This window comes from Phyllostomus hastatus, unplaced genomic scaffold (genome assembly GCF_019186645.2).
Source record: "Phyllostomus hastatus isolate PE091 unplaced genomic scaffold, TTU_PhHast_1.1 phas_scaffold_93, whole genome shotgun sequence".
In the NCBI taxonomy this organism is placed as follows: Eukaryota; Metazoa; Chordata; class Mammalia; order Chiroptera; family Phyllostomidae; genus Phyllostomus; species Phyllostomus hastatus.
Window position 1 is genome coordinate 43,866,115 of NW_025334042.1, and position 25,510 is coordinate 43,891,624.

The 25,510-nt window shown below is 39.7% G+C and overlaps 2 protein-coding genes across 2 annotated transcripts; one reads left to right on the plus strand and one right to left on the minus strand.

The window, feature by feature from the left end:
• Positions 1–82: 82 nt before the first annotated feature.
• Positions 83–17,308, plus strand: WBP11 (WW domain binding protein 11). The gene is made up of 12 exons (XM_045829896.1): positions 83–319; positions 1,799–1,928; positions 2,651–2,682; positions 3,842–3,935; positions 6,178–6,374; positions 7,235–7,368; positions 7,573–7,772; positions 8,277–8,468; positions 10,461–10,562; positions 10,967–11,257; positions 14,319–14,501; positions 15,868–17,308. The coding sequence occupies exons 2-12, from the start codon at positions 1,865–1,867 to the stop codon at positions 16,299–16,301; spliced, it is 1,923 nt and encodes a 640-aa protein (XP_045685852.1). The 5' UTR covers positions 83–319; positions 1,799–1,864; the 3' UTR covers positions 16,302–17,308.
• A 7,328-nt stretch (positions 17,309–24,636) lies between these two features.
• LOC123812886 (histone H2A.J) lies at positions 24,637–25,305 on the minus strand. Its single transcript, XM_045829789.1, has one exon. The coding sequence runs from the start codon at positions 25,193–25,195 to the stop codon at positions 24,806–24,808; it is 390 nt and encodes a 129-aa protein (XP_045685745.1). The 5' UTR covers positions 25,196–25,305; the 3' UTR covers positions 24,637–24,805.
• Between the last annotated feature and the right edge of the window lie 205 nt (positions 25,306–25,510).

The following is a 25,510-nucleotide window of genomic DNA, read 5'->3' on the forward strand; positions in this document are numbered from 1 at the left end:
ATCGATGTCGTATTTGTCTGCGTAACATTAGGGCGGGCTCTTAGCAGATCGTCAGCCAATTCAGTACTGTATTGGTGCGGAAGAGACTCGGGTCTTGGAGTCCTTTGTTACTTTCTACATTTCCAGGACGTAGAAAAGCGAGGATCTTAAGCCCAGAGGGACAGGAAGTGACGTAGGGATGGTGGAGGGGCGCGAGGTTTCAAGATGGCGGTTGTTCGATAGCCGACTGGGAGCAGAGGTGAAGGCCCCTGCGAAATAAAAGAGGCCGAGAGTCGTCCCCTCCCGGCTTCTCCTCGCAGTCCCAGAGTCCAGCGGAAGTGTAAGTGTGCGAGATTGTTCCAATCGGATTATTCACCTTTTCCGTTCCTTCCTTGGGCTCGCGCTGTTGCCTCGGGACACTAGGCCCCCAAGCCCCGCTCTTTCTGTCCGTGGTAGGGGTCTCCCGAGTCGCGGACTTGGGGGATCCCCGAGCTTGGGGCCGAGCGGCGACCAGCGGTTAAGCGGCTGACTTCTCCCGGTTGGCTAGCGCCGACTCCTCATGTCTGTCCACGTTGATTGGTAGGTAGCCTGAGATTTGATGGTCAGGGTCAACCGTCGCTATGGTTTCGGCAGTTGCTGCTGCTGTTGCCTAGGCTGGAGATGGACCCCCGACTCCTTGGAGCCTTTTTGGCTGTTGAGTTCCCTCATGGTTCTGTGGCCCAATTTCCCTATCGCCCCTGCTTTAAGACAGAAAAGTAGTTTGCGCAGGCTAAGGCTCCAGCGTCCTCTGTAAAAAAAAAAATTCTGTAATTCGTATTCTGGTTCAGTTTGGGAAAGATGGGTCAAAACAAAAGCCTGAGGGTAATTGAGCGAGGAAAGCAGGAAAGGTACCGATCATCAAAGATATGAGAACTTGTATTTATACTAAATTTGTATGCTTCTGCTTTCCATAGCCCCCATTCATAGTTTTTCTGAGAGGGAAACCCTTAACAGGGTAAATTCGTTACCATTGGAACAGCTTTGAAACATTCAGCAGAAGTAAAGGCAATTGAACACTTGCTGAGAGAGTTACTGACTTAATAATGTCTGATAGAATCCTCATAAAGAAGGAAAGGTGTCATTGTATGGCCTCTTAAAAATTTTACCTGGGGCCCATAACTTCCCTATTAAAAGGTTTAACTTTTCGTTACGCAAACCCTGTCCGTTGTTTTTGTGCACCTAGATTAACACATTTTTGAAATGCTTCTTTTTCAGACCCCTCAGAAGCTTAAGGACCTTCAAGGGGCACATAATCTTATTAACCATATTTTGCCAGGTATAATGTGCATCCGTGTATGCTGCACACCCACATTTTTGGCCCAAAATTTCAGGGGGAAAAACCTTTCCTTTTAATTTTTTTAATTCAATTGTTTGTTTATATTTAGATACTTGTTCTTTGTATTATTGAGGAATATTAGCATTTATTTTTTAACATGTTAGGATACAAGAAATTTTATGTAACAAATAATTACAAAACAAAAACAAGTTATTTCAGGTACTGTCCATGTATAATGCACATCTTTATTTTTCCCTCAAAAATTTGGGCAAAAAATGTGTGTTATACATGTCAAAATATGGTATACTGTAACCCAGTCCTATAGATAGTTTCCCTCTTGCTTTCTCCCACCTCCCTATAATCATTCTTACATACCCCCCCACCCCCCATAAAAGAGACTGCAAAACTGTCATTATCCAGAACATTTTTGAGATCTTGCTGCCAGGCAGGTCATCAGTTTGGCTCAGATAAGCTCTAATATATTCTTATACAAATTTTCTACAGGTTTGGACATTCTTAGGTTGAAACTTTTTTTTTTTAATGAACAAGTGAACCATACAGATTATCAACATGGGACGAAGATCTACATCATCCACCAAGAGTGGAAAATTTATGAACCCCACTGACCAAGCCCGTAAGTATCCATTAATGTGGATGATGAAGAAGAGAAGTGGTGAAATGCAAGCACCAGGGCATCGGTTTCATGATGCCCTAATTACCAGATCAGCAGTGCCAGGAGTCAGTTATATGAAGTTAACCAGTGTTCTTGTGGACACATGATTAAAACTTCAAAACGTGCAACCAGACCCACATGGCAAAGGGTCGCCAGTTTGATTTGCAAGACAGGCCACATGGCTGGGTTCTGGGTCCGTTCTCCAGTCAGGGTGGGTATGAGAGGCAACTGATGGATATTTCTCACATCGATGTTTCTCTCCCTTTCTCTCTGTCTAAAATTAAAATCTTGAAAGAAATTTTTTTTAATGAAACTTCAAATCATTAAAAAAAAAAAACACCCATATTTCTAAATTGATTGACCTGCAAAATAGAATTGGCTTAAAGCTTTCTTTCTGTATTTGGGATTTTGAAGAAATTATTAGTTTGGCAAGTTCTTGTTTAATATTTTATGGCTTCTTTTTTTTTCTTCATGTTCCTAATTCTTAAGAAAAACAAAAATGTTGACATTTTTAGTTGACCAAATTAGAACAGTGCTAGTGAGGTCTAGTAGGGAGAGGCCAGGGATGCTGCTGCACACCCTGCGGGGGGCGGGCCCGGCCCACAGTCCAGGCCATCTGTGTTGAGAAGATGCTTTGACAGCGGTCATGGTTTTAAAGGTTTATGTTCTTTCTCCCCCTCAAGGAAAAGAAGCCCGGAAGAGAGAATTAAAAAAGGTATGGTTTCAGATGCATCAAATTAGTTATCCATGTTGTTTGGCACATCTTATCATTTGGGATTAGTGGATTTTAAAATAACATTTCCGATTATTTGCCAGAAAATAAACTGTATGCCTCTTATAACAAGCCATAAAATTTCAAAATACCATACAGATGCTCCTTGATTTAAGATGAGGTTACTATTATGTCCCAATATATCCATCATAAGTTGAAAATATCTTAATTCAAAATGCTTTTAATATACCTGACCTACCAGACAGCACAGTGTAGCCCACCTTACCTTAAACATGCTCAGAATTTGTACATTAGCCTGCAGTTAGGCAAAATTAGCTTGCCTGCTGCCTGGTATCATGAGAGTCTAGGGTGTTACATATGGCTAGCCCAGGTAAAGATCAAAATTTAAAGTACAGTTTCTACTGCATGGGTATCACTTTGGCACCATCGTAAAGTCAAAAAGTCAGAAGTCAAACCATGGTAAGTTGGGCACCATCTGTACTTGGAAACTGAACTAACCTTGCAGATAAGCTCACAGTGAGGTGGTTGATTAACTTTCCCAGTGAGTTAAATAAATACTTTTGAAGGCAACTCATTTTTGGTAGTTATTAAAGCATATTACTTTGTTAATAGTTACCGGATTAGTGAATGAAAATAAATGTGATACTAAATTGCTTTGTGCATTCATTTTCCTGGTTACGTAGCTGTTAAGCTTGTCACAAAGGGCTTCCCAAAATAGGGAAGGATTTACTTTTTAGCATCATGCCTTAATACATTGAGAGAACTTAGGTTTTTAATTGTTTTTAATTGTGTGTTCTTGTTATATTATTTAATATTAAATCCTGCAAAACTTTTCTCTGGTATATAATTTTAGAATTTAGCTGAAACCTTTGTTTATTACCAAAATATGCTTTAAGTAACTGCTTTAGATCTCACAAATACTTCCCTCAGAGAGCACATCTAAAAATAAATAACATTTATTTACCTTTTTGTATAGAGATGAAACAGTTTTGAGTAAAAAATTACATAGTTTCTGGTGGATGAAGCAAGTGGTCAGAAACCAAAAAGTTCAACGTCAGTTTAAATAGATTCTTGAAGCAAATTGAAATAAAAACGCCTCAATGTCCAGCTTCTTGACATACTGCTCTTTCCTTCTTCTAAGAACAAAAAACAGCGCATGATGGTACGAGCTGCAGTTTTGAAGATGAAGGATCCCAAACAGATTATCCGGGACATGGAGAAATTGGATGAAATGGGTAAGAGTTTATTAAAGGGCCAAATTTTATAGTGGAGACAATAGTCTGATACACAGAGGCAGGCAGATAATGAGTGAAGCAGCAAAGGCATAAGAAAAACTAAAGTGTGGTGGCATTTGATGCTTGAATGTACTTTAATGTCAGAAAGACAAACTGCAGTGGTGGGGAGTCATTGTAAACTGAAGATACCGTTTGGAGTGAGGGTGAAGCCATTATTAAGCTTAAGCTAATTGTCGTTAGGAGGTAATGAACACCCGCTTTGGCCAGCTCACTTTTTGAGGGGAGACAGAAATCTGGCTTCTGAAATTACCTTGGGGTTTTTTATTTGTCTTGTTTTATTTTTTAATGCTAGTAACTACCACATAAATCTGTTAGACTACCATGAATATACCAGTTTTCCATATTTTCCAGTGAGAAGATCCAGAGATACTTGACTACTTAGTAAGGATGTAGCCGAAATCATCAAATTCCAGTATCAAATATTAGGATCCCCTCTTTTCACATTTCATAGAATAATTCAGTCCCTTTATCTACATCTTCAGTATCCCTGTGTTGTGATAACTAGAATCACCTGAGGTAACTGCATCGTAGCTTTCCTTGCATCTAAGGTATTTAGAGAATCATATGTGTGATGCCCCTGGAAATTTTATCCCAACCCACAAATACCTATTTTCTTAACATTAGAACATAGGATTTTTTTTTTAATAGAAGTTTTCCAACATGCAGAAATAAAGTAGTCAAGTCAACTATGTGCTTTTCAGCAGTCAAATTTTTGCCAGTTCTGTCTTCTGCCCCCTGCCACTTTTTTAAATGATATATTAAAGTAATTTTTGTAGGTTTTCTTTTCAAAGGTACCCAGAAAGTTTAAGTGGTTTGCCAAAAAACAGTAAGTAAAAAAGTTACAGTGGATCTCTTCATTGATGCATTAATGGGGTTCAAAAAATCCAGGTCTGTGAGGGTGCGGAATTACAGCTCTCTAATGTGATGAGGCAGAGCCTGTGCCCCAAGAGCTCTGGGCCAGGCTGAGAGATGCCAAGTCCTTCCCAGTCCTGAATTGGTTTATGTGGCTTAATCACTGGGAGTACTGTGGTGTAAGACCATACCTTCTGATTTTGAATAAATCACCAAGGTTAATAGTTAATGGGATTTAGGGAAGAGGATAATTAAATTTGTTATTCTTTAAGAAAAGGGAGAAGGGAACGTTGTTTATCAGCACTGTAATTACAATTTATAAAACTCAGTACAAACTAAGGAGGAAAAGGCATATATTGACTCTCATAACTTGGAATTCCTGAAGGGAAGCTGGTCTTGAAAATCCTGATGCCGTTATCAAGCCTGTCCATCTCTGGTCTTTTGTCTGTTAGCTTTGTTCAGCACACTGCTAATGAATTTCTTGGGATGGAAGGTAAAGTATGTATGTGGAATGTAGTTGTGGTTGGGAGACAAGTCCAGGGATAGCTCTCGGTTTATTTCATTCCTGCTTGTACTTGTGAGAGCGTCTCTCGCCCACATCTACATTTAAAAGCCTCAGACAAGTATCTGGCTGCAATCTGGATCCTGTGCCATTTGATCTCTGAGTCAGTCACTGGCAAGGGTGATGGAGGGGGGCAGGTGTGACTAACCAGGCAGGCCTGGGAGTCTTGTGCTAATCCCTCTTGGGACAGAGGACCTGAAATTAAGGCCCAGGTTGAACACATGGGTTATATGGTAGCCAGACGAAGAGCACCAGTCCGTTATAAAAATAATAAGTGATAAGCCAGATACCACTGGGTATTTAGTTTGTGATCCCCTTTAATGATCAGGCCTTTGTTGTGAAGTAGTTGGTGTCCACATTTTGCAGATAAAGAAGCTGAAAATAAGAGAATTCAAATGACATGCCCAAGATCTCAGAATTAAATAACAGAGCCAGTGTAGTGTGTAAACCCAGGTCTGTCTGGCTGAAGCTTAACTGTATCAGGTCATTAGCATAGAGGTGTAAAAATTGATTTTTATTGCAAGGATGATGAAAAATAATTAGATGACATTGCGTACAAAGGAAAGTAAAATTAGTGGCCATCTTAAAGGGGTAGAATTTTCATAAGTATGTATTACAGTTCTTTAGAAATGGAAGGATATATCTGATGTCTAGCTCCCTTTTAAAAATTTTAGCATTTAAGTTTTTGATGAAATGATATAGTCTATTAATAACCTAAATAAAATGACCTTTTCGTGTTTAATTCCATAATGTACTCTTCTCTCTCAGAGTTTAACCCAGTGCAACAGCCACAGTTAAATGAGAAGGTGCTGAAAGACAAACGTAAAAAACTGCGTGAAACCTTTGAACGAATTCTGCGGCTCTATGAGAAAGAGAATCCAGACATTTACAAAGAACTGAGAAAGCTAGAAGTGGAATATGAACAGAAGAGGGCTCAGCTTAGCCAATATTTTGATGCTGTCAAGGTAATCAAGTTTCTTTAGAAAGAGAAACTAAAGTGTTATATTTAGAGTTGCTCTTAAACTTGTTAATGGGAGAATTGATTGTTGAGCCTCCTCTTCTTGGCAGTTTCTTGTCAAACTGGACATATACAAGAGAAATTAATCCATCTGCCAACATAGTAATAGCCAAAAACTGGGAATGGCTTAGGTATTCTTAAATCTCAAAAACATACTGAACTTCTGTGGTTATGGATCCATTTCTATGAAATTCTAGAACCGGCAAAAAATTTGTAACAGCAGTTGTCTTGGGATAGTGTTAGAGTATGAAATACTGTATGCATTTGTTACAACTCACTGGTTTTATACATGTCATTATAAATATACCTCAAAATTAAAAATCCTGATTGCTATAATTTTCATAAAGTGGGTAATACGGGTCCCATTTACAGAAGGAGGAAACTAGGAGAACTTGCTTAGTCATGCAGCTAGTATGTGGCAGAAATTCATCAAAGGCAGACTAATTTTAGAGCCCAACCTCTGCCACTGGGAACATGCTAAGTTAATTGATACGTGTTACTTATCACCCAGAATATTAAATAGAATGACTCTGGTACTAGAGACTTTAACAGTGGTTATTTCAAACCAAAACCAAAAAGAATTGATACTAGGAGGAGAAAAAAATCAGTTTGGTTGTTTTAGAGGAGATGGATTATTTTCAATATTGAAGAGGCTTGTTCTTGTTTGTTTGTTTGTTTGTTTGTTTTTTGAAATGTTCATGGTAGGTGGAAAGCAAATCCAGGTCATATAACAGCTGACAGTGAATTTCTCATGTTGAGTTGGTAGATTACTCTTACTGTACTCCTGAAAGATTCTCTCTGTTTCAGAACGCTCAGCATGTGGAAGTGGATAGTATTCCTTTGCCAGATATGCCGCATGCTCCTTCTAACATTTTGATCCAAGATATTCCACTACCTGGTGCCCAGCCTCCCTCCATCCTTAAGAAGACCTCAGCCTATGGGTACGTGGGAGCATAACCAAATAGCATGTATTAAAAGCACCTCTTGACTATCTAGAGCCAAAAATAATGCAGTGGGAAATGAAAAACAAAGTGAATATAGGCAGTGCCTCATTTGATTAAAGATGAAATTTTAAAATCCCTTGAAAATTATTTAGAAAAGAAAACACCACTGTTAACATGATTGCTATAAAATTTTCTTTGCAGACCTCCAACTCGGGCAGTTTCTATTATTCCTCTTCTTGGACATGGCGTTCCACGTTTGCCCCCTGGCAGAAAACCGCCAGGTCCACCCCCTGGTCCACCCCCTCCTCAAGTCTTGCAAATGTATGGCCGTAAAGTGGGCTTTGCCCTCGATCTTCCCTCTCGTCGGCGAGATGAAGACATGTTATATAGTCCTGAACTTGGTAAGGAGTGACTGTTCCTTTTGCTCTTATAAGCTACCCAGTTTTTACATTCAGCCTGTTTTACATCTTATTGACCACCCTCAGAATTGGGAAATAAATGAGAATACCATATGGTTAAATCATAGGATCTACCTAAATAAAAGCATCCTACATAGCAAAGTATAGAAATGTTTGTTGTATTTTAAATTAGGCTATTCTTAGAAATATCACTTATTACCAGTTCCCGAAGACTTGGATGCATCTTTCCCTTCAGCTTTATTGTCATCAGACTAGAGTACCGTCATGTACGCAGTGATTGTATATATATATATATAACTTCTAAATGTAATTTATTTTCAAATCTGAATCTTTTAAATTGCCAAATGAAAATATTGTCAGACTATCTGAATAGCTGAGATAAACAGATTATTGTCACATAATAAGCATAATTCTCTGTTTTGGGGTACCATGTAGTGGAGGAGGAGCCAATCACATTACTCATTCCCTGCCTTCCTCCCTTTTCAGCTCAACGGGGCCACGACGATGATGTCTCCAGCACCAGTGAAGATGATGGCTATCCTGAGGACATGGATCAAGATAAGCATGATGACAGTAGTGATGACAGCGACACTGACAGATCAGATGGAGAAAGTGAAGGGGATGAATTTGTGCACCGTGATGATAATGAAAGAAACAGCAATGAAGAAAAGAAATCAGGTGTGTGCAAATGGAAGTTTCATGGTATTGATCAGTAAATTGACCAGTAAATAGGACATGAGCAGAAGGTCCTGACTTCTTAATGCATCTGTGCAAGTAATTGTGAGCTCCTTGAAAGGAAGGGTCAGAGCTGCATTCGTCTTTATGTCTCAGCAGTCTTAAAGTTCCTGACACAGACAAAGTGCTAATGGATATTTTTTTAAAAAGGCAGTGTATGTAATAAAAATGTGTAATAAAGTTTATTTTTGAGGGAAACAATAATAGCTCTTCAGCAGCATAATGATGTACTCTCATGGGTATGTATAGGAAAGAAAGAATAACCACATAACTATTAAGAAAACCATATTCACATTGTTTTTTAATAAGTCTATTTAAATACCTACATTTGAAGTCCCTTAAATTGTATGTGATTGGGGTATATACTTGAACCAGAGTCAGAATTATAATGCAGGTATATGCCTTTGAGTAGAGTCGTGACTTAATGGAAAAGTATCAGTAATGTGTATGTTTGAGTCTTATAAATGCAGACTGAGTTACATGTACTTTTAAAGTAGTTATGACATTCATCAAGAAAATTTTAACCATTGTAATAGGTATTGAACAATACAAAATGTATAATGTGTCACACCTCAAAAGTCTTAGAGCTTCTTTTGGAATTGTTTTAGTAGCCAGCAACTCCATATTTATGTATTAGTTAACACTAAAAAATATTAGCATTTACAATAATGACAATTTTTCCTCCTATTTCTTAAGAATTATGGTTGCAAATCAAAAAGCTAGTTGAAGAGAGTGGATAGAGAGGGCCAGTAATGAAGAATTATAGAGGATCCTCCGTAGGAACAAGTACTACGAAGTAGAAAGCCAGTAGAGCCACAGCAGCTTCATTTCTTCTGGGACTGTGCGGTCTTGGCCTCGTCTTCCTCTTTCTGACAACTGGTGTTTTTAACATGGACTCATCGGTGCCCTCTTGCTGCAGATGGCTGTCCTGTGATTCAGTAGTCATTCAGCTAATATGTATTGAGTTTTTAACTATAGCAAGGCATTTTTGTAGATACTAAGGATATAAACAAAACTAAAGCCCTGCCCACATGGAATTCCTATCCTTTTGTAAGTGTTTACCAAGTAAGAATGCTTCTAACATTGCATCATCCAGTATGATGTTGAAAAGCATCCAGTGAGTAACTTTTTTTTCCCTAGTTAAGAAGTTCCCTTCTAGTTTGCTAAGAGCTTCTGTCATAAATGCTTTCTAAGCATCTCTTGGGGTGTTGTTACAGTTTTTCCTTAAGTTGTTTATTGTAATGAATTGCATTATAAGTTTTCTAGGGTAAAAGGTGAAAGGTTTACATTATAGCTTGTCTAATGTTAAACTACCCTGCATTTCTGGGACCAATCTGTGTTTACGATTTTTTCTTTCTTTTTTTAAAAAACTATCTGATTAAATTTGCTTATATTTTATGTTGGCCAGTAGGTTAGTTTTGGTATCAGTATTATGCTAGCTTCGTGACTTCTGAATAGCATTCCATCTTCTGTGCCCTTCTACAGGAAGTTTCTGTAGTGTAGTCTTTGGCTGAATCTCCTTGTAAAATTGTTTCATCCGGGTGCCTTTCAGTGAGCAGATCTTTTGGTTCATTTCTGTTTCTTCCGGCCTTACTGCTTCTTTGACCAATTTTAGTAACTTATATTCTTCTAAAAAATGTCTATTATTTTTATCTGGGTATTCAATTTTATTGGCCGAAAAATGTTGGTATTCTTAGAAGTGTTTTTTTTTTTTTAATTTATAACTTTTAAATCACTATAGCACATATTACCAGTTGGCACTTTATTTACTACCTTTAATATGTCTGCCTCTTTCTGTGCTTACCTTCTGCCAAGTTTTACAGCAAATTTGCAGGCAACATTCGTGTCTAGTAATTTATAGTATTTGTTCTATAGTAAGCATTTACTGAATTGTGTTGATGCCAATTCCACCCCCACCTTCCTCTGGCACCTTAGGTCTGAGTGTACGGTTTGCAGACATGCCCGGGAAATCAAGGAAGAAAAAGAAGAACATTAAGGAGTTGACCCCTCTTCAAGCCATGATGCTTCGAATGGCAGGTAAGGCACGAAAAGAGGAGTGAATCACCTTTTGGTATTTCCTCGTGCCAGGTCCTTGCATATGTTTTTTTTATTTAGTATCCCAACAACCCTGAAACCAGTTAGAAATCTTCGTTTTATAAAAGGTCAGGTTTGGAGACATTAAGGTGCCCAGAGTTATATGCAACTAGTACGTGGTTGAACTGGCATTTAAATCCAGGTCTTACTCTAAAGCCTGTTCCACTATGCTACACTAGCGTAGGTGAGTGGAATAGTATTTGATTTTCCCATATCTTAAGTATTTTATACAAGAAGACTGGTGGTTTATTTTCAGAAAGCACTTACTGAGCATATGTCTTCAGGCAGCATTCTTTTACAGGCTATAAAAAATTAACTCCATTTACCTAGTGTAAAATTTTTTTCAGGTCAGGAAATCCCTGAGGAGGGTCGGGAAGTAGAGGAATTTTCAGAGGACGATGATGAAGGTGATTCTGATGATTCTGAAGCAGAAAAGCAGTCACAAAAACAGCATAAAGAGGAATCTCTTTCTGATGGCACATCTGCTTCTTCACAGCAACAAGCTCCCCCACAGTCTGTTCCCCCTTCTCAGATACAAGCACCTCCCATGCCAGGACCACCTCCTCTTGGACCACCTCCTGCTCCACCTTTACGGCCTCCTGGACCGCCTACTGGTCTTCCTCCTGGGCCACCTCCAGGTAAGCATTTACATATTACAAATAAATAAGTAGGTCTACATGTGGTTAGAGTGAAGTCATTCCAAAAACTACGTACCCGCTAGAGTGATGTTTTCTTTTCCTCCTAGTGCAGTTACTTAAAAATCAAGGATTCTTGAAGGACAAGTGTAGCTGGTTTACTCTTACAACATTGTTTGCAGCTCCTAATATTTCTGACCTCCATTGTTTTCTCACAAGCTCTTCCTTTTTCAGCATTCTTTGACTATGATGCTGTTAATGGCAGAAACTGAGTATATAGCCGAGAGTTTCTTTTGATACTGCTGTTTAATATGACAGGTTGACCCTGTTCAAAATTGGTAGCCAATGAGACTAGGACACAGTAAATGCTATCTCAGGTCCCTTGGTTTGGGGATTATTGGATGTCAGTGTAATCTTTATAGTTGGAGACAAAAGTGATAGGTGTTAATCACATCTTCAGCTTAAAAGTATAAAAAGTTTATTTACAGTATGAAACAACATATACAACTTCTTGGCTTTTTATGATTTTATTCCTTTTCTATAGCCAATTAAGTTTTCTTCAATTGACTTCATCCTTTTCCTATTGGTTCAAGCAAAATGACCTATCTTAATGACATTGTCTGTGGTTTTTGTCTTTATCATAATGAGTTTCGGAAGATCACTGAAGCACTTGATCTTATAGTCCATTTTCAGCTCATGATGGAACCATTTAAGAATTCCCTTTGCCCTGGCTGGTATGGTTCAGTGGGTTGAGTACCAGCCTGCAAACGGAAGAAAGGTCACCAGTTGGATTTTCAGTCAGGGCACATGCCTGTGTTGTGGGCCAGAGCCCCAGTTGGGAGCATGTGAGAGGCTGCCAGTAGAAGTTTCTCTCCTTTTTCTCCCTCCCTTCCCCTCTCTCTAAAAATAACTAAATAAAATCTTTTAAAAAGTAAATTTTTTTAAGAATGTTATTAATTATTGCTATTACAGTCGTCTCATTTTTCTCTCCCCTTTATCCCCCTCCACTCTTCACTTCCCCTCCCACCAGCATTCCCCCCCCCCGCCCCCCCCCGCCCCTTAGTTCATGTTCATGGGTCCTACATATAAGTTCTTTGGCTTCCTCATTTCCCATACCATTCTTAACCTCCCCCGGTCTATTTTGTACTTACCATTTATGCTTCCTATTCCCTGTACCTTTTCTTCCATTCTCCCCATTCCCCTTCCCCGCTGATAACCCTCCATGTGATCTCCATTTCTGTGATTTTGTTCCTGTTCTAGTTGTTTGCATAGTTTTTGTTTTTGTTTTATAGGTTCTGTTGTTGATAGTTGTGAGTTTGTTGTCCTCTTACTGTTCATATTTTTTATCTTCTTTATCTTAGATTCTAAGTCCCTTTAACATTTCATATAATGGCTGGGTAATGATGAACTCCTTTAATTTGGTCTTATCTGGGAAGCACTTTATCGGCCCTTCCATTCTAAATGATAGCTTTGCTGGATAGAGTAATCTTAGATGTAGGTCCTTGTCTTTCATGACTTGGAATACTTCTCTCTAGCCCTTTCTTACCTATAAGGTTTCTTTCTAAGAGTCTAATGGGCACTCCTTTGTAGGTAACTGACTCCTTTTGCTGCTTTGAAGATTCTCTCCTTATCTTTCATGTTGGCTAATGTAATTATGATATGCCTTGGTGTGTGTTTCCTTGTGTCCAACTTCTTGGGGACTCTGAGCTTCCTGGACTTCCTGGAAGTCTATTTCCTTTGCTAGATTGGGGAAGTTCTCCTTCACTATATTTTCAAATAAGTTTTCAATTTCTTGTTCTTGCTCTTCTCCTTCCAGCACCTCAATGATTCAGATATTGGAACGTTTAAAGTTGTCCCTGAGGTTAAGCCTCTCCTCGTTTTTTTGAATTCTTGTTTCTTCATTCTGTTTTGGTTGAATGTTTATTCCTTCCTTCTGGTCCACATCATTGATTTGAGTCCCAGTTTCCTTCTTGTCACTGCTGATTCCCTGTATATTTCCCTTTATTTCACTTTGCATAGCCTTCATTTCTTCCTTTATTTTGCAACCATACTCAGTTATTTCTGTGCGCATCCTGATTACCAGTGTTCTGAACTCTGCATCTGATAGGTTGGGTATCTCCCCATCACTTAATTCTTTCTCTGGAGTTTTGCTCTGTTCTTTCATTTGGGCTATATTTCTTTCTTGTTACATTATAAGGGGTGGAGCTGTAGGTATTCACTATAGCGGGGCAACCCACATTGCTGCATTGTGGTGCTGTATGTGGGGGAGGGGTCTAAATGGGAACAGTACCACTTGCTAGCTTGTTCGGCTCTGGGACCCTGTGGGTCTCTCCAACAGACTGTCCTGTGAGGCTGGGAGTTTCTCACTTCACTGCAACCCCTACATGTTTTTACAGCCAGAGGTCTTGAGGCTTTAGTTTCCCACACTGGAACCCTGGGTTGTGCAATTTGTCTTGCTCCTCAGTTGTTCCTCCCGGCTTAAACCCACACGAATGTGGGACCAGCAGTCCACCAGCTGCCACCTGCCTGGGTCTGCCAGCTTGTTGTGCATCCTCTCCATCCCTACTCCCTGTCTCTGCCTGTCCTACCAGTCTGAATGGATGTTTTTTCTTTAACTCCTTGGTTGTTGGGCTTCCCTGCAGTTTGGTTTTCTGGCAGTTGTGGTTGTTTTTTGTTTTTAAATTGGTTGTTAACATTTTGGTTGTGTGAAGAAGCAAAACATATATACCTACACTTCCATCTTAGCTAGAACTTAAAAATAAGTTAAAAAAATTCTTCTCATCTTTATAATGTTTCTAGCCCAACTGAGCTGTCATTGAGTATGCTTGTTGTCAGTGCTGGGTAACAAAGGTGATCCATAAGAAATTCAGTACTCTATCTCTGGTGCTCAGATACTGTTGTATGAATCCTGCTTCCACGTATTTCAATCAGATTTTGAAGTTATCTGATTTTAGGTCAAAGTGATAAATCAAACTACATCTGAGTTACCTTTATTTATTACCGTAATTACTACTTCATATATATTTATTTGTTCGACATTAATTTATCATTTTTCTCTTTCCAGGAGCTCCTCCGTTCCTAAGACCACCTGGAATGCCAGGACTCCGAGGGCCTTTACCCCGACTTTTACCTCCAGGACCACCACCTGGCCGACCCCCTGGCCCTCCCCCAGGTCCACCTCCAGGTCTGCCTCCTGGCCCTCCTCCTCGGGGACCCCCACCAAGGCTACCTCCCCCTGCACCTCCAGGTAAAGCTTTTGATCTGTAACAAACATGTGTCTCCTATACAGTGTGGGGCATAGTAGGTTTACAGTTGCGAATGAGAAAAACACAGTTTATTCTTGTATTATTATTATAATTATTAATTATTGCATTATTTTCTATACGAACAACTGTAAACCTGTTTTTGCCCCATTCTGTGTATTTCATTTGCTGTAGAACATATTTTTACATTTTAGTATCCTGAAATGAAGGAGTATCTTAAAATGGTGTTTTTTAATTGCTATTAGCCTGGATTGAACTTGCATTCTTCCATAGAGTATTTGCATTGATTCCACCTATCACTTAAATGCTCCATTTGAGCTCTGATTAGCATGGCTCAGTGCGTCGGGTGTCATCCTACAAGGCAAAAGGTCTCCAGTTTGATTCCTGGTCAGGGCACATGCCTGGGTTGTGGGCCAGGTCCTGGGTTTGCGGCATGCGAGAGGCAACCGATCCATGCTTCTCTCCCTCTTTATCTCCCCCCCTTCCTTTTTCTCTAAAAATAAATAAACAAAATGTTTTTTTAAAATTCTCTGAGTTTTTTAGGTCTTATAATTGTAGTGATTCCATGCATCTACATAAGTACCAATTAAAGTTCAAAATTACAAGGGATATTTTTTTTTCCTCAACCCAGTATCAATGCTAGATATGCAAATTTCCTTGTCTCTCTTTGTGTGGCAAGTATCTTTCTGGTTTACTACACTAACTTGCAGTTTAATGTAAAAATCTTTTAAGCTCCAAACTGGGACATTTTCTTTTCTCTCTCAATTGTATGTGGAATATTTATGGGTTTGTATGAGCTGTAGCATCATAGATTTAATGAAATTGGATGTTTGATATTCAGTCTCGAAAATGGCACTTGAAGAAAATTAAACCTGCTCTTCTTGATAAAATGATATGTCTAAACCATCAATGAAACCTGAATTATTTTCCAGGAATGATGACACAGTTGTAATTAGTTGCAGTATCTCATTTCCCACTCATGGAGTTACCATTTTGGGGAGAAGTGATGTGGACATCACTAAATAACATGTGGGAATCAAATCCAACCTTGTCTGCACTATACAGCTGGAACAGACTCTTGGACTGTCAAGTTTGAAATTTAACCATCTTGAAATTGTATTTGAAGCCAGTTGGTGATTTCAGTTTTACTTTATATTTTAAAGTAGTACATTATGTAGTTATTAATATTTTTGAGTTTTAAATAGCAAGCAGCATGGTTTCAGTACTACATAAAACAGTTATGTAAATTGTCCATGCTTTAAAAGTTGTCAGCCTATGTATTTAACATCCTTAATCACAGTTATATTCTAGTTCTGTGGTGTTCATCAGCCTGTTTTCTCCTTCATTTAGGTATCCCCCCACCACGCCCTGGCATGATGCGCCCACCTTTGGTGCCTCCACTTGGACCTGCCCCACCTGGGCTTTTCCCACCGGCTCCCTTGCCAAACCCAGGAGTTTTAAGTGCTCCACCCAACTTGATTCAGCGGCCCAAGGCGGATGACACAAGCGCAGCCACCATTGAGAAGAAAGCCACAGCAACCATCAGTGCCAAGCCACAGATCACTAATCCCAAGGCCGAGATTACTCGATTCGTGCCCACCGCACTGAGGGTCCGTCGGGAGAATAAAGGGGCTACTGCTGCTCCCCAAAGAAAGTCAGAGGATGATTCTGCTGTGCCTCTTGCCAAAGCAGCTCCCAAATCTGGCCCATCTGTTCCCATCTCAGTACAAACTAAGGATGATGTGTATGAAGCTTTTATGAAGGAGATGGAAGGGCTACTGTGACAACATTGATGCCCAAACACACTTCCGTTTCACATCATTGGTTCATGGGGAAAGAGGCTTTTAGGCAACTTAGGCAGAAGAGCCACTTTCACTGTCAGGGTATTTTCTAATTTCAGTTGAAGGAGTATCTTAAAGTTTAGCCTTGTTCGGAATTCGCTGCATATAAGAGAGAGCATTTCACTCAGAGTAGGTTGGTTATTGAAGCAGTTCTGCTGGCATCCATTCCCTTTCATGCCACCATTTTCATCCTGTTTCTCCTCTCCAGTTCTTTGGAAATGTGATCAGGGGAATCTTTGTTACTTACTTGTTCTGATTCTCTTGTGTGCTGTGGGCACTGGAGTAGATATTTTGAGGGGGAAACAGTGTATTTCACCCCATCTTGCCTTTTGTGTTTATTTTTAATATTTTCTTGTAAATATTTTGTAATATTGTGAAATGGATCACAACATCATTTCCTAATAGAAAGCGAGATGTGTGGGAAGCAAATGTACAATTCTTTGATTAAAGTTATTTCCCACTAACCTAAACTTTGAGTGTTTCATGAAATTAAATAAATAAATAAATAAATAAATAAATAAATAAATGTTCTACTGCAAGATCCTCTGAGTTCCTGATAAACATGATATCTTTTTTTATGGTCAGAAAAGAAGTATTTAAAACTGGGGTGTAAAGTTACTACCATTTATGGCACAGAATGAGAATCTTACTGAAAATGTGGTTAAACTAAGTTTTAAATATAGGATAAAGAAGAATTCTTTTCCTTCAGGATTACCATGTTGACTTTAGAAACATTGAGAGGTTATTTATTGCTAAGAACATACTCAGTCTTATTCTCAAAGATCGCTTGCTTCCCCCAGAGCTTTTGGAACTGATACTGATTGAATGGCAGACCTTTTAAAATATTTCAAAACCATTAGAGAATCAGAAAAGGTTACTCTTTTTCGAATGTGTTTTATAAGCTTTTCTTTTTAAAAGCAAATAAAATGACTAAGAATGCTTAACCTTAATTTGCATTGATACTATTTTCTTTACGAAGTATTTTAATCACTAAATAATCTACCATGTAATTTTAGGGAATGACTTTAAAAATATTTTCCCCATTTTACAGATGAAAGTAAGCTAAAGGGCTCATGTGATTTATCCAGTGCCCCAATAGTGTATTTCATGTGCAAAGACACACAGATACGCATGCACACACAACATAATGAGACAACCTATGCTTTGCATTCAGGCTAGGCAGACCCATTCTTCATATCTTAAATGCCTTTCATATGAATCCTATGCAGTGCTGGATGTGCACCGCTCAGTTCTCAAACTTAATTTGTGCTGGAAGGCTGTTGAGGAAGCAATTTGTTCAAAAACCAAATCACACCTGAGACTTGTGACTGATCATACAGGTATCAGTATGAAAGGGTTGTTAGGTCAAGAACCAAAGTTGTGTTCAACAGATGGTTTTTTCCATGAACAACTTGGTCAAGAACCTAATTGTTAAAGATGGGAGATGTTCAAGAACCAAAGTTTGTACCATAAAAAATAAGTAAAGATTTGAATAAATTGTGTATGAAAGGGAGAAGTCATTGAATGTATATATAATAAATCCTTTAGTATTGTAAAATTCTCAATAGTATTTGGCACAACGTGTACATACAATGTGTTATCATTTGCATATCATAATGAGACCTGTAGCTATACGGTGGGGGATGAGGTGGGAAGGCACATTAGGAGACCACTGCATGCAAATGAGTACCCAGACTAGCCCAGGAGCAGAAATTCAAACCTAGGTAACAGACTGGGAGAGGAGTTGTAGAATAGAAGGGTACTGGCCCAGTTCGGAACAGGTTGCATTTCAGATTGTTGCGCGATAACCTATGGAAATCCTAAGTAGGCTGGTGAAGTATGAAGCTCAGGAGGCAGGTAGAGGGTATTACCATAAACACTGAATGAGAGGCAATATCAAAGAGAAAAGTGAAGCAGAAATTAAGTAGTAATTTATTGAGCTGTTAACCATACACCTAGTTACTAACTGCTCTATAGTAAGGAATTAATCTAATATGAATGAGAAAATCAAGGCTTAATGAGGATATAAATAAATGCCTACATTTTTATTGGGTAGATTGTTTTTTCTGACAAGTACAAATTAGGATTACATCTCTTTATTTGATCTAGGCAAATGGCAAGTTGGGTATTGGAAGAAGGGAGGAGAGCAAAGTCATACTTACTTAACATATACATGTAAATATATAAAACAGGTAGACAAAATTATAATTCAAAACTATTAGAAATACATGGATTATCTTGTTAAAGAAATCATAACTTATATGGAGACGAAGATAAATATAAAAAGTTCCTTGAACATAAAAACGAGATATTAGAGGTTTCAGATAAAGTACTTAAATGGACTGAAATACCCGCGGACAGTAGCTCTCTTGCATGGTGCTTGGACCCTGCAGCATTTGCTTTGAGATGTCTTTGTGTGCTTCCACTGCTCCGGGAGCCCTCTTCTCAGTATCACGTTTTGACTTTAGCTAATGAAGAAGGAGAAGGCAGCCCTTAACAGCTCAGAACTGGCCTGAATTGTCAGCCAGGCCCTGGTGTTGCTAGGAGCTGGCCTGACAAAACTCCACAGTGGTTTGTTGTGGAAAATTTCACAGAACACCAACACCAACCAGTCTGTTCTGTGGCTGTGAAAAATCAAAACAAACAAGTAGTACTCTAATTGCTGTCTGAACACAAAAACACAAGAATGGTCCAAATCACAAAATGACCAAACAGACCCCTATGTTGGCCAGTATGCATTGGTCTGTTTACCAATTACAGCTTTAGCCTCACTCCATTCCTTGTGCCTTATTAGGTATATTAATCTACCCAAACCATAGACTTCTATTCCCAAAAGCATGCAATACTGGGCAAAGCCCCAAAGTCAATGCATTACCATAACCTGTAATACATGCTTTCTAATACCCTCTTAGTGAGACACACCACATCTCTCCATAGACATAGTATGTCTTCTCCCTTGCTGCAAAGAGCAATAAGCACAAATTGTTCAACTATCAGTATGTTCACAGTGGTCTTTGGCCAAAGGGCATAGACAAAAATAGAGATTCATTGCTGGGACCAGGACTCTCACCTCTGTACAGTGTGAACATTTAAAACCCCTTGTGATTCCCTCCATGTGAGGTGCCAGTTGCTCAAGGCTGGGGGGTAAGTCCATGTTGAATTGACTTCCTGTATTTTGTTGAAGCCCATGTGTTGAGTTTATTATGTTTCTCTAGGAATAATATCTCTTGGAATTTTTTGTCTAATCAAATCAGTATTCTTTGATAAAATTGTTCTTAGTCTTCTATTCCATGTTTTCATTGCTCATTGGCTTGCTTCATATTTAGCATTGTCTGTAAGCGACCAAGTCTGAAGGAAGAGGATGGACACAAGCCTGAAATGTCTGTTTTTGAGCTGACCTCCAAGGGCTGAGTTCTGAAGTACTCCAACCAGCAACTTTAGGACACACTTTGCTTTAGGTCACCATTTCTAAATCTAGTAAAGACTTGTTTCTCATTCTTGTCTTTGTGTCCCTGAGAACTGGTTTGTTTAGTTTTGTCTGTCTGGACCCATGGGTGATGACTGGCCATTGGCCATGTTTCCAGGATCAGAAATCACATCTTTATCAAACACTATTACTCCTAGTTATCACAATCTAAAACTGCACCTCTTCCCGGCCAAACACCTGCTTCCTTCCTGTCTACCCATTATAACAGTAATTCGTACACCTACCTCTTTAATAGGCACAATTTCCCCAGGGATCTTTTGGAACTGCAATGGCCACTTAGGCTTTGGATGTGAACAAGATAGTTCATTTGAAAAGTACTTTACAACAGAAAGCACCCTCATGAGCACATTGCTTGTCTGATTTGTGTAAAATGAAAGATAATTTTGTTCATTGTAGGGCTTATCCCTCTGTTTCCATAATTTGGAGTTAAGCAGTGCTGGGGTTTTTTATTACATGATTTGATAAAATTATCAAGGACCTAAGTTACTGGCCAAGAGTGTTGTCATTCTCTTTAATTAATGCATATGTTAAAACCTGGTTTTCAACACCCTAGACTTTTCTTTCTCTTCTTGGAGAAAAACACAAAATAAAGCTTGACAGTGACAATTTTGTATCTGCCTAAAGCCGGCTGGCTTCCTTATATTTTCTTCTTTATTTTTTCTGTTCCTCTTACTCTCTATTTCCTTTTTTTGGGAAAATAAACATCCTCTGACTTATAAAAAAAGTATGTTTTAAGCATCCCAAAATACCTAGATTGCTTTTATGAATAAGTTACCACTGCTTCTATAACTTCTTAAAAATTAAACTTCATTAAAATATATTTATAAACTATAATCAACTTAATGGAATGATAATAAAAATATAATTTAAACTGATTCTTTACCAATATTCTTCTCATCTTTTTTAAAAGGTTTCTATTGTCACCACATACCTTGAATTTCTCTATGTACAATGTAAAAGTGCATACCCATTCCAGCACCATTAATTAGTAAAGTGAGCCAGCTTGTCAGCATTTGCTGTGTGCGGAAAATGTAATCAACTTTAACAAAGGTTTTCTAGTTATATATCAAAGCATCAGCAAATCAGAGGGTATCGAGGAGTGCAGCAGTTTAAATTGTGAAAAAAATCTTTATCCCTTTACGTTCTGTCTTCTGGTGTCTTTCAGGCCATATCCCCTCATTCCCTTACTGGCTCCTCTTCCTCTGCCAGACAATGGGATCTCATAGATCCTCATATCCCTATGAGCTGTGGCTGTTTTTCATACATTCACTAATATATCTATACACATATTCTATATACATATTTTCCCTCTAGGTGATTTTGTCCACTCTGACTATTTTTAGTCATGACTCCCAAATTCTTATTTCCAGGCCATACCTTTTCCCCTGGCTTCATTCACACCCAAGCTGCAGGTGTTGTTTCTGACCCCTGTGCCTTTGTGTATGCTACTTCTCTGCCCAGAACACCTGCTATGTCAGTCTGACTCTTACACCTAGACTTACCACCGGTGCCACTCTCCCTAGCAGGCTGAGGGGCATAGGTGCCTCTATTCCATTACTGTAGCAGCCTGGGCATCTCCCTTTCTTTACATGTAGCCTGCTAAATTATAATCGTCTTTTTTATTATATTACAACCATTTTTGTTAACAGCAGTTATCAATCATGGGTATAAGGTAACATTTACACAGTAAGTTGTTGAACAAACAGGCTCCGTTTTTAATCTGCACAGTGCACTTAACAAACCATTAATTTCAAACTAGATCGTCTTGTGGGGGGGATGCAAATTAAGTTTCATAAGCATCGACCATTTATTACGCCTTTTTCTGTTAAAGATTGAGTTACGTATATCCTATAATTAGTAAAATAGCCATTAAACTTATGACTTTCTACCAGCAAAGTCACAGGACTGTTAGAATGGCATGTTTACCTATTTCAATAGGTCCCATAACTACTGCTACTCACTCTAAATCCATTGTCCCACAGAAACAAGAATTGTTGCTATTCACTGAACATGGTTCTGTATGGGAAATATATTGCTCTCATTCACATTGTCTCACTGATTCCTCCCCAAAACCCACTAAAGTAAACTCTATTATTATGCCCACTTACTAGAAGACACTGAGGTTGAAAGAGATGAACATTTCCAGAGTCATCCAGCAAATAAGGAACAGAGTGGATTTGAACCTGCCTCATTCCAGAGAGCTTGAGTTCTTAAACACCATGGCATATGACTTTTCAACCATTGGAAGGAGGTTTGTATGTGGTAGGCCAGTCATCACCAATAATGGTGCCAAACTAAACCTTTTGATTCCAGGCAGAGAAAACTAAACAGGCCAGTTCTCAGAGGCAGAAAAACAAGACTGGCACTGCAGAAAAACAAAGAACAAAAGTGCTACCCAAGTCACAGCCTAGCACACTGAATGGCTTATCTCTGCCACAAAGAGTACGTGTGCCTATAAATACAACTATGGATTGTAAATCTATTAAAAATCAGAATTCAGGTCCCATCAGTTTTGGTACTGTCTTCTTCGATATGGTCTTGTACTTGAAGAAATACTGGTCTTTTAAAGGAACAGCCATACAGTGGCAAGAACTATTTGCTCATCAAGGATCATAGACTGAACTGACTTTGCAGGATGTATGCATTTTTCACTGTCAATAAATTATTTAGGTAAAAAACAACTCTCAGAAACAGATGAGGGACTGATGGAACCTTGCAGCAGGGGAGGTACTGAAGGAGAACCTAAGAACCTCGGGGAAGCAGCAGTGGAGGTGGGGTGGCAGTCACTGTACTTTGTGTCTTGCCTGTGACACCTTTCTGGCAACAGGGTTAGATAGACTGGGTCTTCAGAGGAAAAAGAAAAGTGTTTTTTTGTTTTGTTTTGTTTTGTTTTGTTTTCTTATAAATATCTTGATGGGCTTCGTCCTTATTTCTTCGCCATTTTGTTAATAAGCCTCAAGTATTTCAGGAAATGAAGACTTAAATGTACAACCAGCACTTGATATGTTTTTTTCTTCTCCAGGGCCTACCATGCCCCTAACGTGGTAACACTGATAATATCCTAACAATTGCGCAGTAAAAACAAAACAGAAAATCTTATTGGTTATGGTTACCTATACCTTAACCTATAAGGATAAGCCCCTAACCTATAGGAAATGGTACTTCTTTTAATTTGCCGAGTGCCTCATATGTCCCTAATATATGCAGTAAGTGAACAATCTCAGTCCTCTGGGGTGTTATGACTATTTAACACATGGGGAAGCATTCTGTATTGAAAGGTGAGGAGTGAACAACTGGACATCCTGTAACCTGTGCATGGTACCCTTGGGATCTATCTCCTCAGCAATTAGGGGATAATAATCTGCTTAACAGAAGTGTGCGTGGCCTGGCCTTTGTACACCTCAAAGACTACCACATGAGAAAAGTAATCTCAACATTCATTCCACTAGCAGTGAAGTGACACAAGTACTAACAGAAGCTGAAGGGGAATCTTTTCTTTGATATTTATTTGTCCATTGTCCTCTCTTTGGTCATCAAGGAAAAAAAAAACAAAACTGAGCTCTAAGAGAGTGGAAACCCATTTGGCCTCATTCATAGCTGTGCTCCCATTACCCGTCACCTACCACTGAGCATGTTATGTACAGATGCTCCATAAATACTGGGGAGGAAAGAAAGTCTACGTGGGAAAACAGGATGAAGATGTACTTTAAAAAAAAAAAGAAGAAGAAGAAGACTTCAACTCTGACTCACAGGAGAGATTAATTCAAAGAAATAAAATACAAACTGGGATCTTTTTTGTGGGCCCTGTGGATGACGAGGAAGCTTGTGGAAAAGAGTGAAATGGAAGGGTCAACCAAAGGCAGAAAAAGATTGCCAGCACTTAACTTTTAAATGTGGATTCTGGACCTGAAATGTGTTTCTCCCTGCACTGAAATCATTTGTCCTTGCCTTTTCTCATAACTCACATATTTATTAAAGCACTTCTGTGGTATTAAGCAATGCAACCCCTACAGTCATTGTTGGAATGAGGTTATTATTTCAGTCCAGTGGAAGAACATTTCATTTGTTGTTATAAAGCAAAATCAAACCTAGTACATTTCCAAAGGAGCATAATATGATGGCGACAAGACCATTCTGAAACTAGAAACTTGAGAAAATCATTTTAAAAGCTCACAAGCATATGTTACTCATGACTAAAGGCGCCGCACTGTTATGCAACATGAGTGTCAGGGGAACAAATTTCCAACCTCATGACTCACGCTTCTGTATTACACGTAATACTGGGCGTTCCCTTCATTTTAAAGAAATGTGAGCATAAGTGTGTGTATAAAAATATCTGATATCCAAACCATGCAAACACAAAGCTAACAGCTTAAGAAAATTCTAAGTTGACAGTGTGTCCTCAGAGCCACTATTCCAAGTGGGAAAGTTACTCCACTTTTTGAAAAGTATAGCCAGATAGTCAACTTCCTGCCCCAGACCAGCTGGGTCCCACCTTCTCTTTCCTAGAACTGGTTTCTGAACTGCCCATACAGGGCAAGAGAACTACAGCCTGGGAGGAGGCCACAAAAATAATTTCCCCCGCCGCACCCATACCTACTCTGCCTCCCCTTTACCTTAAGGCGAGCAGGGAGAGCTCCCATCTCTGCCCACCGCCAGGACAGTGGGTCCCTCCGGGCTTCCCTCACCCGCCCACAACGCCTCGAGGGTGACCTGCACCAAAGCCGACCCACCAGTACCTGCTCCAGAGGTCTCCGGCAGGCCCCGGGACTACACAGCTCTCTCGACAACACGATTTTCACCGACTTTATTGGTCCCCCACACCGGTGGGCCCCTCGCAGCCCACCTCCCCAATAGATTGCGCTGACCCTCCGTGACATCCAGCATATTCAAAACCACTGCGGGGCGGCTATGAAGAGGCTTTGCTCAGAAAGCCAGCTCCTCTCTAGCGGCGTCAGGGTCACTTGCTCTTCGCCTTCTGACTCTCCGTCTTCTTGGGCAGCAGCACGGCCTGGATGTTGGGCAGGACACCGCCCTGAGCGATGGTCACTTTTCCCAGCAGCTTGTTTAGCTCCTCGTCGTTGCGAATGGCGAGCTGCAGGTGGCGAGGGATTATTCTTGTCTTCTTGTTGTCGCGTGCAGCGTTGCCTGCCAACTCCAGGATCTCAGCAGTCAGGTACTCCAACACCGCTGCCAGGTACACCGGCGCTCCAGCGCCAACTCGTTCCGCGTAGTTACCTTTGCGCAGCAGTCTGTGCACTCGGCCCACCGGGAACTGCAGTCCTGCGCGGGAGGACCGGGACTTAGCTTTTGCCCGCACTTTGCCGCCCTGCTTTCCGCGACCAGACATGTTCACCTCTTGTCTAAAACTCCACGGAGAGAAAAAAACGCCAGCAATCCCGTCAGGGTATAGGAACCAAGCGTAACACACCGGAACCACCCCTCTCTCTCGACACTTTGCGGTCACTAGGCAGTGCCTTCCCATTGGACGCCGCAGCATTCTCGGCTCCGACAACCAATGATAGGCAGGCTCCACTCCCAGTTAGCATGCTGGCAGAGAGACCGCCTTCTCCAGCTCTGTCCAATCAAAACAGAAAACCTGTGCTTTGGGTTGGATCCTTTGAATTGATTGGATCCTGAGGTTTCAGTGTTCTCACTCCCACTC

What these genes read in the sequence shown, in the direction of transcription:
- WBP11 (XM_045829896.1), top strand. Translation starts at nt 1,865, where the DNA reads ATGGGACGAAGATCTACATCATCCACCAAGAGTGGAAAATTTATGAAC. An exon ending in AAGAAGACCTCAGCCTATGG is followed by an intron (nt 7,369 to 7,572) that starts GTACGTGGGAGC and finishes TTTTCTTTGCAG; the next exon opens with ACCTCCAACTCGGGCAGTTT. An exon ending in GTTATATAGTCCTGAACTTG is followed by an intron (nt 7,773 to 8,276) that starts GTAAGGAGTGAC and finishes CTCCCTTTTCAG; the next exon opens with CTCAACGGGGCCACGACGAT.
- LOC123812886 (XM_045829789.1), bottom strand. Translation starts at nt 25,195, where the DNA reads ATGTCTGGTCGCGGAAAGCAGGGCGGCAAAGTGCGGGCAAAAGCTAAG.